This window comes from Urocitellus parryii, chromosome Y (genome assembly GCF_045843805.1).
Source record: "Urocitellus parryii isolate mUroPar1 chromosome Y, mUroPar1.hap1, whole genome shotgun sequence".
NCBI classification, from domain to species: Eukaryota; Metazoa; Chordata; class Mammalia; order Rodentia; family Sciuridae; genus Urocitellus; species Urocitellus parryii.
The window spans coordinates 7898189-7916131 of record NC_135548.1 but is presented as its reverse complement, the minus strand read 5'-3'; the positions used below and the strand labels follow the sequence as shown (position 1 = coordinate 7916131).

Genomic DNA, 17943 nt, shown 5'->3' with positions numbered 1-17943 from the left:
ATTTAATTTTTTGAGTTCTTTGTACATTCTGGATATTTTGTATCCATTCTTTAATAGAAGAGATACCCTAAATTGCTCTTTAGTAAGATTGTGATATATATATATATATATATATATATATATAAAATAAATAAATCCAACACTATTAAGTGAATAGATATAAATAGATATAAACAGTGCTACAAACTTAAAAACTAGCCTCTCTAAATTCACTCATACATTTAACATTCATTCAGTACCTCCTACATGCCAGGAATTTCATTAAGAAACTAGAAAAAAAAAAACAGCAATCAGGATACTTGCTTCTAAGATATCATCATCAAATAAATAATTACTTTCCAAAGGATTAACTGATATATTAAGATAACATTATCTACCAATAAATATCATGTTGTATAATTCATATAAACAATAATAATGATTAATCACAAACTTTGTTCAGATTCCATAAGGGTATAAGTTTATATTTAGCATATAAACACCAAAGTTTTTAAAAAGTCACATATTATTCTTACTATAATATTAAAGGATTATTTTCTTCTGGATCAGACTATCTGTAAGTCTGATCAACAATCAATAATATCCACTATTCAAGAAATAAACTGCAGATCTGACCAGCGGCCAGTTGGTGAAATGGTATTATTTAAAATGAAATATAAACTAAGATTGTGTTGAATCATCAAATAAAAATATACCTAAGTAGAGGAAAAGTGATTAGGCATTTCAAAGTACATGATACACCCAAAAGAGTGATTTCTAAGGTGCCTTTCTTTGAGCTCTTGGATTCAAAGAGCTCTTAAAAAAATAAGTATGCTCTTTTTAAGATTTCAAGGTCTTATCTCATTGATTGGTGAAGCACTCTTATATTTTTGAAACCAGAAAAATGAAAATAGAAAATTATACAAGGAACCTTGAAAATCATGATTAAGAATTATTTAAAATTTTTGAAACACCTTCAGTGAGAGATTTAAATGTGGGAAGGAAGAAGGGAGGGGAGCGACAGAGGGAGAGCATAAGCATTATTAGTTCAGCACAACTGTCCACATACCCTAGACTCATCTTGCCACTTCATCCATCATTCTCCTCACATTTGGTTCTTAAACTTTTGGTACTCAATAATACAGTATTTGAACTTTTTGTAATTGTAATCAAGCCCTTGGACTTCCCATGATAAGAAACAGTGTCTAGAGAGGTAGGCAACTCCATCTGAGTTAAGAAATTTCCTACATTCAGAGAAATGCCACTTTTCAGGCTAGAGTCACTCCTGGTGAATCAGGTTTAAAGCTCAGAAACAGTAGCATACTTGCTCACCACTTGTTATTTTACAGCTCGTATTTCATTCAACAATAACTGAGCAACAACACAAATTTTAATATTCTGCCCATTCATCTGTCAAAGACAAAGTATTGAAGGGCATTATCAAGGCCAACAATCACATAATTGTTTACCACTGTTACCTAGTTCTATAATATTTTTAAGATTTTTGAATTTCTTTCATTTTCAAAGTAAAATAAATTTATTTTTAAGCTGACACATAGGAAGATTTTCAAAGTGTTCACAACAATGTGTACCATTTCCAGAGACATGTGAGGACATTCCAGTTGTAAACTATTATTTTATTGTGGCCTTTGTTTCTTTTAAATTATTTATTGGTGCAATTCATTCTGCCACACTCATACTTTCATAATTTAATCAATCTCATTCCAGAGTACACCTGATTTCCTTGCTCTCCCCTACTGATATCACATCTATTATTATTCTTTAAATTAATGCAATATATCTATCTATATCTATCTCATATATATATATATATATATATATATATATATATACACACATACACACACACACACACACGTGTGTGTGTGTGTGTGTGTGTGTGTGTGTGTGTGTGTGTGCACATTCAGGATTCACTGTGGTACATTTACACAAATCAAGCATAATTTGTTAGATTTGTTCACTAGTATGTCCCCATAGGTTCTCCTTCTACCTCCCTTTCAAGCAACTTCATCTATTGGTTTCCCTTCTATTTTTCTTTTTGAATTCCTCTTTACCTCTCTCTAGCTTCTTCATAAAAGAAAATATTCAACACTTGACCCTCTGAGTCTGGCTTATTTTGCTTAGCATTATGTTCTCCAGTTCCATTAATTTGCCAACAAATGCCTTGATTTCATTCTTCTTTATGGCTGAGTAAAATTCTCTTGTTTATATATACCACATATTTTTATCCATTCTTATGTTGATGGGCACCTGAGCTGGTTCCATAACTTGACTATTGTAATGTACATAGCAGCATAAATATTCTATCTGATTTTGAACTGTTTTAAACAAACTGAAACTGTTTTAAGATAGAAACATAGAAACATAGATTCCTTCAATTTTTCTTTTTTCAGTACAGGAGAGTGAACTGAGGGGCACTCTATCATTGAGCTACGTCCCCATTACCACCATCCATCTTTATTTTGACACAGGGACTCACTAAGTGGCTGAGGTAGGCCACTAGTGTGTGTGTGACACAACACCCAGCTGAGTCATTTAATTGTTGAATACAATTAACATTAACTTATATTATGCACTCAGTTTTGTAGTTTTGACAGTTCTAATGATAATGGAGTAATTTTGAATACTTCTATTTTATACATCAAATTTTATCAAGAAAAAAATTCCATTATTCTATTAAAAATGCGGCAATAGTCCTTATTAACTTAAAAAAGATTTGAATCTACAAATTTTCACAAAACAACCTACATCTGAAGAAAGCAAAGAAATATCAAAGTTTTAATGTCTAGCATCTTAGTTTTTACTAATTTTGGCATTTATGTGATTATGCAAAAATTAATATACTTCCTGGGAACAGTGGTGCATGCCTTTACTCCCAGCAGTTCAGGAGGCAGAGGCGAGATGATTATAAATTCAAAGCCAGCCTCAGCCACTTAGCAAGTCCATAAGCAATTCAGCAAGACACAGTCTCAAAGTAAAAAAATAAAAATTCTGGGAATGTGGCTCAAGGTTTAAGTGCCCCTGGCTTCAATTCCTGATACTCCTCCTGCACGCCCCACCCCACCCCCCAAAAAAAGTAAAAGTGTTGAGGGAGTACCATGAAAATAGAAGAGACATCAGTAGAGTAGAGGAAAGGGATTGTACCTATGTGTAAATAGGGAGAAGACTTATTTTATAGAGTTTTGGGATAACATCATGCAAGTTTCTTATCACTTTTACAGCTGCACTTAATAAATAGTATTATATTTAACTAAACTAAACCAGTACATTTTTACCTTGGGAATAAATATGTCTCATACAAAATTGAGAGTATCTGATATACAAGATAAATTAAAGTTATAAACTGGTTTTGTTTGTATTTCCCTTATTGAAGGATTTTTTTTTTCATTTCTCAATCAATGGTTTAAGAAGCATTCTCAAAACAAGTTGGATATTTTTTTTCTTACCATATGATAAATGCGAAAAAAAATGGATAAAAATAATAGGTACTTTCATCATAGCAAGTTATTCTAGTAAAAAAATTTCAGTGTATGTGGAAACAAAATCATTTTATTTAAACTAAGATTTCATCCTGATGAGTAATCTGAGACCAAATTATTGCTTTTTGGAAAGCAATATGTGTATCCTTATATAATATAAAACATCTAAATAATAAATTGTTCCCTGTCCAACATGAAGGATGGCATTCTATTCTTCTTGATCAAAAGAATACCATTAAGTTTAAGCAAAAACTTCATTTTCCATGCTGCATGATATGCACTTTGAAATTCAGTACCTATCTCATACTTATTTCTCCTCATTTATTCCAGATATGTTTTGATTCTGTAATGTTTTCATTGCCCTTGTATCCATCATCAATACTAAAATTACAGTAAACAAAAATTTTATTTAACCTATTTGTCTTGGTTCTGAATTTTCACAACAGTAAAATAAACAATTTAATCGTTTATGAATAAAGATAGTGTGGGAGATGAAAAACAGTATTTCTGCATGAATACAAATCTATATGTCTAATACTCACAAGAGTTATGCCTGACATATAATAGTAACTGCTAAACATTTTAAACTTAATATAAGCTGAGTGTAGTGGCATGCACTCAGCTTATATATAAACAATCTCCCTAATTCACATTAAAACTAATATTTAGAAATAATACAGTGCAAATAATGCAACATATCTCTCTCTCTCTCTCTCTCTCTCTCTCTCTCTCTATATATATATATATATATATATATATATATATATATATTGCATTATTTGCATTGTATTAATTCTAAATATTAGTTTTAATGTGAATTAGGGAGATTGTTTTTAATATAAATTAACATTTCTGGTTTAGTGAGTAGAACATTTTCCTGCTATTTTTACCCTACTCTGAAATTACTAGGGACCTCCGCATTGAGAGTAAGGGGTGGATGCAGAGCTCTGCTGCGTCTCCTGGGGCACTATGAGGAACTCATCACAGAAGGAGGAGAAGCTCCATCCCCACCATGTTGATAGGTATGACCTAGATCTGGCTACTGTTAGACCAAACACCATCTACTTCAATAGTGAGGAAATGGTAATAAGAATTAAGAAGAAGGTATTGTACATGGTATCCTAAGTGATGAATAATTATTTGCTATATATAGGTACAGTATATTTGTATGTCAATTTGATTCACTATGTAATCTTTTGGTACTGATAATGTTCTATTTAGAAAGTAAAAACAGATACTTCTCAGTGATCCACAGTGTTCACCCTCTGATGTCAGTGTCCTGTGATATTTCTTCCCCAGTGCACTAGAGTTAGTTGTCCTAGGTTTTGAGTTGGAGACATTTGTATTCTTGGTACTTTGTTTCATCCTCCCTCTCTTTCTCTATTTTGCATTATGGCTTTGTCTCAATGTTTCTGTTTATTTGTCTTCCTGCTCATCAAATCTACTGCTTTCACTGCTAAAACTATGAGAATTCTAACTTCTCATTTGGAGTTCTCACTAGTGAATTCTTAGGATATGGCTTTTCCACAAATATATATTGTCTGTGGCTCCTGCATTGGTAAGAGTGCCACTCATTTTACCCCAGCTTGGCTCCAGTCATTTCTTCTCCTTCTCCAAACTTGTCTCCCAGCTCTTTAATGTCTTAACCATGGGGCAAATTCCATAGGAAATAGTATTTTAAGATGTGTTTTGAAATTGTGGTATTTATACACAATGCAATGTTACTCAAGTATAAAGAAGAATGAAATTGTGATATTTTCCAGGAAAAGAATGGAACTGGAGACTGTCGTGCTAAATGAAATAAGCCAATCCCAGAAGGCAAAGGCCAAGTGTTCTCTCTGATAAGCAGATGCTAATACATAAGGAGAGGGGAGGGAAAAATAGAAATACTTTGGATTACACAAAGGGGAATGAAGGGAAGTGAGCAGGGATTAGAATGGGAAAGAAAATAGAATGACTTGGACATCACATTCCTATGTTCACATATGAATAGACAACCAGTGTAACTCCATATCATGTACAACCACATGAATGGGAAGTTATGCTATGTGTTTGTGTAATATGTCATAATACATTCCACTGTGATGTATAGTTAAGAAAAACATTTTTTTTTAAAAAAAGGCCTTCTGTGAGCCCTGCAAAGCAATCTCTCCATGTTATTCTTACAAGATCTCCTTCATTTTTTTTTATCTTTTAGGATAATTTGCCTGATTGAGTTGTCTTGTATATGTCTGAGTTTTTTCCTAGATGGTAAATTTTGGGGGATTTCTTAAAACTGTGGTATAAATTTATGTATAAGTATAAACATAAATGTAAATATTGCATGAAGGATTGATCCATTTATGGTTGACCATTGAGCTACATCCTCAATGGTTGTAGTGGTAGAAGCACTGGCTCACCATAGAGGGAGGGAAAACTGTGGACAGATTTGATATGGAAAAGAACCTGAGATCAGAAAAGCAGCCTGAACTTAGCTGATCCAGAGGCTGCACCATTAATTTGTGTTTAAAAAAGAGCTCTGTTTCTCTCAACTGCCCATTTTGAACCAGTGCAGGAGCCATCTTGAAGCAACCACACTACAGGTGCTGCTGTGGGAGCATGGATATCAGAGCAAGCATTGACATATTGCCTCAGCAATCACCGACCATGTGATCCAGGGTGTACCTAGCAGAACATGAGTGAAACAGGCACTGGTACTGGACTAAAAAGACACACAGAACAATGGTATAAAATAGAAAAGAGACAAAACCACACAGATTCAGTCATCAGATCCTTATTAAAGGTGCCCAAAACAAACATTGGAGACATACAACCTTTTTTTTTTACAAATGCTGCTGGGTCAACTGTTTGTATGTAAAAGAATAAAATGAGACCCTTATATCTGACCCTGAAATCAACTCTGTCTGGATCAATGACTTCAAACATTGACCAGAATCTATGCAAATTCTAGAAGAAAATGTAAGGTCAATACTCTAGCTTTTAGGCACAGGCATTGAATTTCTTAATAGAATCCCTAAAGCCCAAGAAATGCTGCTAAGGGTTAATAAGTGAGATGACATCAAATTAAGGAAGCAATTATAAATGTGAAGAGAGAACCCACAGAATGGAATAAAATCTTTACTAACTAATCTTCTGACCCAGGATTAATGTCTAGAATATATACAAAGTTCAACAAACTTAACTATAGAAAACAAAATTACCCAGATAATAAATAAGGGAATGAATTAAACAGATACTTCTCAAAAGAAGAAATAGAAATGGCCAACAAATGACTGAAAATATTCAACTGCAAACCAAAACTACACTCAGATTTCATCTCACACCAGTTGGAATGTCAGCAATCAAGAATATAAATGATAATGAATAGGAGGTACACTAAGCTGTCACTGCGTGGGTGAAATGTGAAGCCTGTGACACTGGGCCATCCCTGTTTCTGGTGGCTGGAGGTAAAGAATATATTTCAGAAAAGCTCCATAGAAGACTATCATCAGCTCCAAACTCATAGTAAAGATAGCCATGGAAAACCTTATTGGAACCTCAGTAGATCTGACTATAACTGGCATTCTCAAGAAATCTTTCTATCAAAAAGTAGCAGAAATGAAAATCAAAGATGTGTTCTTACCACTTCAAGAAGTTCCTGTACAAGCCAACAATGTCTAGCAGATCAGGTAGTTTCTTTCATTATCAAGCAAATATTCAAGCCACCAACACAGAAGAGACCACAAAAATGTCTTTTTATCAATGTTTTTCACAGTGACCTGTTAGAGTCATGAAATCAATTCTGTAACTGTGAGTATGTTTTTTAAAAGAAAATAAAATATAAAGTCCCAGACTGCTTTGTATAGATCTTTTGCCTAAATTATGCACATCTTTAGGAATATTGAGGTTCAATTTAATATATGAGAAAACTATTGATAGAAGGAATATGATAAATAGAGTATATATTGACTAAGCAATGGCTTTCAGTCATTTGTTAATGGGTGTCACTTGGTGTCCATGATGACAAGGTTAATGTGCAGTCTGGCTTTATATTAGCATGACCTGCAACTGGATGTGAAATCTGAGATTCATTTACAGACTTTCAGTACATTTTTTGTAAAGATGTTATAAATATATAGGCTATATATATTTTTCCTTTTATTTATTTATTTTTAATTATTGCAATTATAATATTTTAATCAAACTAGAATAAATTGTTGTTAAAGTGAATCATTTCATTTTTAGAAGAAAGAGGAATAATGAAATGAAATGTCAGAAAGTATGTTCTGCATCTGGAAGTGTGAAAATTGATGCCCTTGTACAAAATATTGACTATAATCTTCCAAATTCAACTTTTTCATTTGAGCCACATTTCAAAAAGAAAAAAAATAAGTACAAGTGGTTATAATGAAGATTACTTAAATATGATTTTATCCTTTGGAGAAGATAATGCTAAGTGAAGATATCCAACCCCAAGAAAACAAATGCCAAATACTTTGTTCTGATATTAGGAGACTGATTTATAGTGGGGTAGAGAGAGGGAGCATGGGAGGGTAAGGGAGGGGGCAGGGGGTTAGCAAGGGTGGTGGAATGTGATGGACATCATTATCCAAAGTATATGTGTGAAGACATGAATTGGTGTGAACATACTTTATATACAACCAGAGATATGAAAAATTGTGCTGTATTGTTGAGGGCCACGAATCAAGTCAAGTTGGCACCTGGTAGTTTGCCAGGAGGATTGGTTTGTGAAGCAACACCAGCGAGCCATTAAGATGATGAGGATTCCTTATTGGATGACTGCTGTATCTAGATGATGTTAATTAAGTTAAGCTGTGTGTAATTAGTTAAGCATATATACCTCTGCTGTCTGGCAGAGAGGCGGCTCCTGCTACCTTGGGTGCCCGCTACTTTGAGTTCCCACTCAGTTCCCACTGAGTTCACTTGAAATAAAGTAGTTCCCGCTTCAACCTTCAAGTTGCTTGTCACCTCTTGCTGGACTAAGGCACTGTATACGTGTAGTAAGAATTGTAATGCATTATACTGTCATTTATTTTAAAAAATCAATTAAAAACTTTCAAAAAAGAAATATATAGTCTTATCAAATGGAAAATACTTTTGAAAATGATAGGCCTCAGTGTATTATTTGTAATTATTTTCCTGCAAATGAAAGCTTAAAACCATTAAATATAAGAGATACTTGGAAACTCAACTTGCTGATCTTTTATTGATAAGCCTCTTGAATAGTTTTCAAAGAAAGAAAAAAGACATAAAGTTATTAACACATTTTTATTGCCCTACTGCTGCTGAGAAAGACTTACTCTCATTACATTTAGTTACATATAATGTGTCAAAAGAGAAAATGGCTCACACAATTGCTGAAAAAATATGCTTCCAGCATTTTTGGATATGATATGTATATGTAATATTTGATGATATGTCAGTTGATAAATAAAAAAACTATTCCTAGTAACAAAAGAATATCTCTTCAGATTTGTACTATTGCAAAACATTTAGAATCAACACTTCTTCCTCAATTGAAATCTAGTGTAGACTTTGCAGGCCAGCTAGATTAAAGCACTGATATTAGAAGATCATTATTAAAATTAAAATTTTAATTGTTTATGTCAGGTATGCATGGCAGAATGATTTCATGGAGGATTTTTTTGGTGCTTTTTAAATTTAACCTCTCATTTAAGTGAATTAGAGATTTTTACAAAATTGTAAAAGTGCACATTTGGTCAATATGAATTAAACTGCAAGAAGTGTACAAGAATTACAACTGACAGAACAACAAACATAACTGTAAAACACAGCAGAGTAATTTTAAAAATTGCTAGAATTTACTAATAATAGTGTTGTGTGGAATCATTCATTTTTCATGATGTATACATCATGAAGCTTTAGCATCCAGAGCAATTCCACACAATCCCATGGAAGTATTGGAAAATGCAGTAAATGTTTTTAATCTTATTAAAGAAAGCTCACTGCATAGCTGATTTCTTGAAAGATTGTGTTCAAAAGTTGAAACTAATTACACCCACATTTGTTGTCTCAGGGAAAAAATCTAAGCAGGGTGTAGGTGGTAAGGAATGAGATTCACAGTTTTCTCATTTAAAAAAAGAACTCATTTAGTCAATATTTTTGAAGATGATTTTTAGGTAACAAAATTGGCATATTTAACTGATATTTTTGCATTTTAATGAACTGAGTTTAAAAACTACATAGGAAAAACCATGGTATTTTCCAAAATGTTGAATGTATCCAAGCATTCTCAAAGAGATTGTTGTCAAGGCAAGTAAGGCTTAAAAGTAATCGTCCTAGTCACTACATATTCCCAAGGTTTTTATGACATATTGAAGAGAACATTATTAATAAAACAATTTGAAGGAAATGAAATTAGAAGTTTTGTTGTATCTCACTTCTCTATCTCAAACATTTAATCATTTCTCTCCAGAAGAGAAACTTGAGACAATAAGGGAGAACAGTTTTCTTTTCCATTTGCTTTTCAAAACCCTGAATCAATGATCAAGTTAACCTTAGTACCTGAAGAAGAAAATCAATTATTGCAACATAGTTCTTCATATATGTTGAAGAATTATTATGAGATCCTAAATTTATCAGCATTTTGAATTAAGATACAAGTAGCCTTTCTTTATTAAGTAGACAAAGGATCCTGCAATTACTAACATTCACAACAGCTACTTTGAGTGAGGTGGGCTTTTCCACCTTAACTCAGTTAAAATCAAAGGGAGGAGACAGACTGCATGGCACAGCAGGTATGTGGGTAGCATCATCTTCCTGTGCTCCAGACTGGAAAGAGCTGTTGAACAGAAAAGCACACTTGTCACATTAAATAAAATCTTCCCTAGCTTTTGCTTTTGTATTATTTTTAATGTTATTTTGTAATATTATTCATTGTATTTAATTGGTAGTGGAACACTGTATGTGATAACTTCATTATGCTTCATATTATGCTTTAATATTAATAAAATCAATGATTTTATGTTTATTGAATTAAAAAAAATACAAACAACACAAAATTCTGGAGAGGATCTCACTGTTTTAGGGATTGTAAATTAGTACAACCAGTATGCAAATCAGTACAGAGGATCCTCAAAAAACTAGGCATGGAACCACCATGTGACCCAGCTATACAACTCCTCTGTATTTATCCTAAAGAATCATAAGCCATCATACCACATTGATACATGCATAGCATGTTTAGAGTATAGCCAAAGTATGCAACCACCCTACCTGTACTACAACAAATGAATGGATAAAAAAATATGGTACATATACTCAATGGAATTTTATTTCATAAAGAAATATGAAATTATTTCATTTGAAGAAACGTGGATGGAACCGTTATGTTAAATGAAATAAACCAATCTCAGAAGGTCAAGTGTCATTCATGTTTCCTCTCATATGTGGCAGCTAGAGAGAAAAATGGAAAAAGAAGTTTGAAGCCTGTAATTTCATGAAAATTAAAAGGAAATCAGTAGCAGAATGGAACCCAGCAGGTGGGAGAAAGGGAGGAAGGGGGGAGAGTTGGGGGTGTAGGGATATTGACCAAATTGTATTGTTATATTTTGTACATGTATGGATATTAGTCAACAAATTCCGTCATTTTATACAATTATAATGTACCAATAAAAATATGGAAAATGAAAAAAAAATAAATTAATTAAAAATTTAAACAAATAAAACTTTGTGACCTACTATAGACCTACAATTTCTTCAGGTAAAAGAGACTGAGAGGTATCATTAACTAATCAAGCAGCATGTCAAGCCAATCCATTCCTCTACACATCTCTCCTTGCTCATATGGCTGCTCTGCCTTGTGTGAATCTTTCCCCTCTCCAGATCTTGGGGATGAGGATGCTGAGACTCAGATTTCTACAGAGAACTGTTGTAGTACAATTAATTACACACTCACATTGACATTACTTGTAATTCTTAGTAAGTTTTCTACCTATGGGAAAGGTTTTGCTATGAAATTTCCTCATTCTGATTTTTACTTTATGATATACCACTAGATCTGTAGGCAGCTAGTACTTGTGTAATAGGAAAGATCATTATTAAAATGTCTGGGGTTAGAGCAGAACAGGGAGGTCAAAGAAAATGACAATTGCTGTTTTTAAAAAAGAAAGGAATGAACTTTGGATATTTGCTGAATATAATCATCTTAAATACAATCAAATTAATATTAAATATTTTTCTCTTGTGCTATTTCAAAGCATGTAATAATTGGGGTTTATTGCAAAATATACACAAAATAAAAGGCACTAGTGAGTACTGTCTCATAAACAGAACAAAAGGGGAGCAAAAATAGAAAATAAATTCTATCACTGCCTTGTGCTCTAGAGGCCGTAGGAAGGCTTTGACAGAGGTGGGAGTGACTATAGACCATATCTTCATTCCCATTAGTTCAGGATTTAAATGTGACATTCAGTTTTGAAACACTGTGCTGATATATCCCTGCTGTACTGACTCCAGCAACTTGGGTTCCAGCAAAAGCACTGTGATCATTCCAACTGGGGCTCTGGGTGTTCTTCAGTACATGCTACTTTCTTCTTCTTCTTCTTCTTCTTCTTCTTCTTCTTCTTCTTCTTCTGAGAGAGAGAGAGAGAGAGAGAGAGAGAGAGAGAGAGAGAGAGAGAGAGAATTTTTAATATTATTTTTTTAGTTTTCAGCGGAAACAACATCTTTGCTTGTATGTGGTGCTTAGGATCAAACCCGGGCTGCATACATGCCAGGCGAGCGCACTACCGCTTGAGCCACATCCCCAGCCCCATACTTGCTTCTTCTTCATGTTCATTAGTAAAACAAAAGTGTTGGACTGAGGCAGAGGAAACCCAGAGCAACCCTCACCCCAGCCACCAGCCAGCAGAACTTTTAACTGGTTTTAAGCTGCTCACACCTGTCACCTAAGAACAGAACATGCAATCCCCAGCAGCAGCAGCCGGAGGAGAAGCAGCAAAGAACTAGTAGCCGAGAACCTTCCCAATAGAACAAGAATTCCTGGCTGCTGCCCAGACAGCACTGAGAAGGGGAGGTCACAAAGTTCAGGTTGTTGAGGGGGGATGTGTGCTTCTTGATCTGAAATAGTCCAACAGTTCCCAGCTGGTACACAAGGAGAGGCTGGCACAGGTCCCACAGGAATCCAGAACTGGGGAGGACTGTCCCATCAATGACAGAAGAGTTCTATTCTGAACCAGAAACCATCAGGAGTGAGGGTGGTCAGGGAATTGCTTCTGCCATGGCCCCTGATATCCAGACCTCTCACTCTCAAGGATCTTCACCAGGCCATGTGACCTGGATGGCCTGATGCTAAACAGCTGGACCAGCACTGATTGTGAGCAAGACATGAATTTGCCTCGCATCATGGGTTTTAGAGTCGAGGAGACTGTGGCAGTTATGAAGGCTCTGGTGAGGTGGATGATGGCAAGGCAGCTTGGGGTTAGCATGTGCTGATGCTTGGTTCTTTATACCAGTGAGGCTGTGGGCCTGGGCTACCCCGAAGTGGTCAGCTAGTGCTACCTGAGGGAGACAGCTTGTTCCTCACTTTGGTGGATCATAGCAGCAGAGCAGAGGAGGAATTAAGAGGACCTTAGTGGAGCCATGTGGATGGTGGCAGCTATATCCTACAGGCACTGCCACCCTTAGCCACATTTCTGCTGGAAGTGATTGAGGCCCTTGGCAATCTGGGCCCAGAATTACCTTATAAAGCTATAACTGGGGCAGGGGCTGGCTCAGAGGAAAGGTGCTCACCTGGCATGCATGAGGCCCTCATTTATATCCCTAGTTCTTCTCCCTGCAAAAAGCTGAAATCCTGGGCAGGAAGACCATGGCTTGCATTTTCTTTCCCAAAGCAAGAGGTCAGATGTAGGACCAGGTCACCCCCTGCATCTTTCTGGCCTTGCTATTGTCTTTCATCTCCCAATCCTGAAAGCTTCCTTTTCTCCCCACCAGATCTGCAAGGCTCCCTCATCTCCTTTCACCCAGAGGAGTCACTTTCAGCTTTGGGTGGTGAGTGACCATTCCTTTCTTTTCTGTTCCTTTTGGGAAGGCCCAGCTCAAGGACCTCTTTTCCCCAGCTGGGCATTTTGCCCACATTGGACCCTTTCTCCTTCTCCCTGTCACAGTCCATCTGGCCTCCTGACTACCCCCCAGTCAGTTTTGACTGCATCTGCAGTATGGTTGGAGTGGGGGCTCATGCGTGCCCCTTAGAGTGGCATCTGAGCTTCCTGCATTGTGCTTTGTACTAGAATATTCCCAGCACATGCAGGTCCTCCAAGCATGGTGGTGCCTAAATTAATTCCCTATAGTGGAGGCAGGAGGACTGAGGCTCTTCCCTGACAAGTTGGCCTTGGGGCCAAGCCCAGACCCCACAGGCTGTCCTTGAGTAGTGGCCAAGTGGAGGAAAGTGGTGCCCAGCCAATGCCTGGTGGTGGTGGAAGACAAAGCAGGGGGCCTCCAAGAGCACTCGGACTTTATGACATGTCCTTCATAAAGGAAGCAGGCAGTGTGAGCACAGCTCTCCATGGGCCTCAATGGTCTTCACCTCCTCCTCCAGCCCAGGTACCCCAGGAAAATCTGCTGCAGCCTGCAGGCAGAGGTCTCCCCTTCACCTACAGGGCTTCCAGAGATTAACAGAACTCTCTGTTGACTTGCTGGACAGCCATGAATACCCAGTTGGTGGGGTATACCCCACAGGGGGACTGGTGCCTAGTGCATCCCCCATATTTCTCTGTGTCCCTAAAGTGTGTGTGGGGGGGGCGGGGGAGGGAGGCAGCCCACATTTGAAGGGGTGTCTTGTTTAACAGGCCAGAGTCTAATGTTGTGCATGGCTGTGTCTCCCTGGGGCCTCTCAGATGTAGGGTATCAGAGCTTATTCCTCATCTGCCTGGGGGAGGCTGTGTGCCCTTCTAGTCAGTACCCTGGCCCCTGAGTGATGCCTGTCCCCCCAGGTGTGCTGGTGCTGCTATCACTGTACTAACTGACCTCACTCTTCTACTGTATCCTGAAAGCTGTGCTGGCTAACATTATCATCATGGCCCCACTGTATGACACCAAGGTCTTTGTGATACTCTGGTATGTTAAGAGTATGTGTATGGACCAGGCAAATGTGCCCACACCTGTCATCCTGGGAGGCTCAGACAGATCATGGCTAGTAGGAAGGCAGCTGGGCAACTTTAGGAGGATCCTTTTCTAAAATACAAAAGGCTGGGTGTGGCTTAGTGTGAGAGCCCTTGCTTAGCCTGTATGAGGTTGTGGATTCAATCTCCAGTGCTAATGTGTATATTGGAGATATATATATCCAAAATCAGAGAACATTGTAGCACTGTGTATGCAAATCATAGGGGCATGCTTAATCACACTCATCCTCAAAATCCTTTCTGTTTTGCTTACTGAAGAGTAAAAACTTATGCAGTTTGTGTGGCTTCCTTCCAATGGCCCCAGTGAGTCACCAAATGAAAGGAGTAGTTATTTTATCCATTGGCTTCCATGAATAATTCATCTTTAGAGTAGCCTTGGAACACACTGTTGTGCCTATGTGCAATATAAGGCTCTTCTGAGGGAAATTGAGGCTTGTGGGGGTGAAACATTTCCGAGTCACATATGTTGGGGAGACTTTGTGGCTGCACTTTGCCTTCAGATTACCTCCTCAGCAAAGGAGACCTATGAGCCTGAGGTTTGTGGTCCCCATACAACCTCTCTCCTGAGCCCTTTGATAGCTCCAATGCTCCTTTCCTTCTGAGTTCCCTTGAGGGAAAGAAAGTATTCCTCCTTCCAAGGCCTGTGTACCATCTGTGGCCTGTGGCTGTTGCCCCTGAGGCTTCAGAAATTGAGGCCCCTGGGGTGCTTTGAGTTCATGACCACCATTATTCCACATGTGAGGACTGGCTGATTGTAGCGTGCATTGGGCTCAGGTGGTAGTGGAGAGCAAGGGAGCAGAGGTGCCTCTCATCAGACTTTTCTCCCAAGGCTGGACCTGCTACTTCTCTGTGTCAGGTTCCTCCTGTGTTTCTGGGAGAACCAGTACAGCATGCTGGATGGGGTTCCGGTGTCTTTGCTCATCCTCCTGCACTCCATAGCCAGGCCCAAGACCCAGGTGTGGACCAGGGGTGGGCACTCAATGGTGTGACTCCTTGGCTTGGCTGTCCTGGTGTCTGAGTTCATGGGGTGATTTCGGTCCCTGTTGGACATGATGTCCTTTGGTCATGAACTATAGCAGTCTCCACAGTGCCTGGCCTCCTGCCAGTACCCTCTTCTGTTCCTCCAGCACACTGGGATCAACATGGGCTTCCTGCTTGGGACAGACAAGGCCTGGCAGCAGCTATAACCCACCTGCCTCCAGAACTCTATCTTTTTCCCTCTGCCCTCCCAGGTATCAGAGGAGCAGGTCCTTTTCTTGCAGCTGGTCAGTGGCCTGCAATTCCTTCTCATCAAGGCCCTGTGGGAGGTAATACTGAACCAGGTCTTGAAAGATATGTGTCTGGGCTGATGTCACTGTGAGTTCCCACTGCCCTCAGTTCCACTGCTCTCTGTTCCTCGGACCTGGCTTTCAGGAACTGAGGATCAGTCCCCGGCATTGGGGAGATGATCACCTGCTTGCACCATCATGGGTTTGACACACAGATTTGCACTGGGCACTGGACCCCAGAACACCCTGCTGTCTCTTTCAGCAAGAACCATTGTGCCCCAAGTGCGGCTCCCCCTGTCATGCTGGTCCTGCCAACCTGATGTTCTCACTAGGTGTGACAGAGTGGCCTGACCCCCAGGCTCTGAGATGTCCTGGAATGCACACATCTGCACCATTAACTACACCATGGTGCTGGGGCTCGACAACCTCCTGGAGGACTTCCACAGGCAGGGTGCTGCCCTAGTCTTCATGGGTAGGCATGGCCTGACCCCCTGCCTCTGACATGGGTTCCTGATGGCCTAACCTTTACCTTCTGACTGTCCTCCAGGGGCCACTCCCCTGCTCTCAGTACTGATCCATGTCTTCAGCCAGACTGTATTTAGCACAGGGGACATCTGCCTCCAGAGCCAGGCTCGTGGCTCATGGTTGTCATGTTCTTGGTGGTATGTGCACAGAACTCCTTCTGGTAGTCTTTAGAGACAATTCACATAGAGATCTCTCCCCTTGCAGCAGATTTCTGGGCAGGCTGTCCTCCCTCCACCTACCTATGTGGAGATGAAATGCCCCTCTCCAGACACTAGGGCGTATCTATCTCAGCTGCCCACCCTATGGGTTGGGCGGGAGGGCCTGTGTCCTGGACTGGAGCACATTTATTTGTCCATGGGTGCCAGTGCCCCATTCTCTACTGACTGCTGACCTAAAGGGGTTCCAGTACTCCTCCATCCTGGGAAAGGCAGATGGGTACAGGGGACATTCTCTAGTGAGCTGGACAGTCCAGCATGTCCACACTCTTAGGGATCAAGACAGGACTGCTGAACACACTAGGTTCCAGCACTGCAAAAAAGAAAAATAAAGATTGTTTTTGGGTTTGACTTTTTAGGCTCAGTACATCCTCTGTGAGATTCCTCTGGGTTGTTACTAGAAGAAGCAGCTCAAATGCAGAGGATAAAAGGGTAAGCAAACCCAGCACAGCTACAGGAAGCCAGCAGTACCCAGCAGAGAGATGGACCACACAGGAAGATGACCTGCTCAGAGACTCAGGCAGAGAACTCCAGAGCTAGTGGATGCTGACCCAGGTGGCCGACCCATTCCTGGCACTGGACCCTAAAGAGCAGCCTTTAATTCCATTGCACAAACTTAGCCACACTTACTTAGGATTTTTTCATATTTTTTTTCTTTTTACTTATACATGACAATAGCGTTTATTTGACATACTTATACAAACATGACATATGTATTACACTAATTAGGATTTGAGATAATGTGTACTGTGGACATTCTGGTCCAGCTGTGCTGTCTAATTAGTGCCTTGACATGGCTAGGTTTTTGTGAACATAGAAGGGGACTTAAGGGTCATGGTACTTAACTGTCCTCTTTTTCCAGGGCTCACACACAGGTCAAAGAAAGCAAGCCTTGCTAAGGAGGGATGCCTTCCTGGGACTCAATAACCTCCCTGTTGTTTCCAAGGCTGCCATTGAATTCGAGTGGATATCAGCGATGAGCCAAGTCAAAATGCTACAGAAGTCACTGTACAAAGCCCCGCCATTTTTTTTAATAAATGCTCCCAGATTGCTGTCACCACAGGTTAATTTTCAGAATTCTTATGAAACATTATGTATTCCTCTATGTGGCCCTGAAGGACTCTGTAGATATGAGCAAGCTAAGATTTTAAGAGGGAAAGTTGAAGGAAAACATTTAGGGTAGAGGAGGAATCAGGAGGAAGGAGCATGGGAGGAGTGGGAAAATACTAGAGAGGAGATTTGCCAAATTATTTTTTCCTTTAGGTAAAAATACAACCCTATGAAACTCACCATCCTGTATAATTAATGCACATAA

At 38.7% G+C, this 17943-nt stretch overlaps 1 protein-coding gene across 1 annotated transcript in view; it reads right to left on the bottom strand.

Moving 5' to 3' along the window:
- LOC144251154 (nuclear receptor-binding factor 2-like) overlaps positions 1-16057 on the bottom strand; it is a 71062-nt gene extending 55005 nt beyond the window's left edge. The window contains exon 1 of the mRNA XM_077794247.1: positions 15935-16057. Coding sequence (XP_077650373.1) covers positions 15935-16057 — 123 coding nt within the window. The remainder of the gene's footprint in view (positions 1-15934) is intronic.
- Between the last annotated feature and the right edge of the window lie 1886 nt (positions 16058-17943).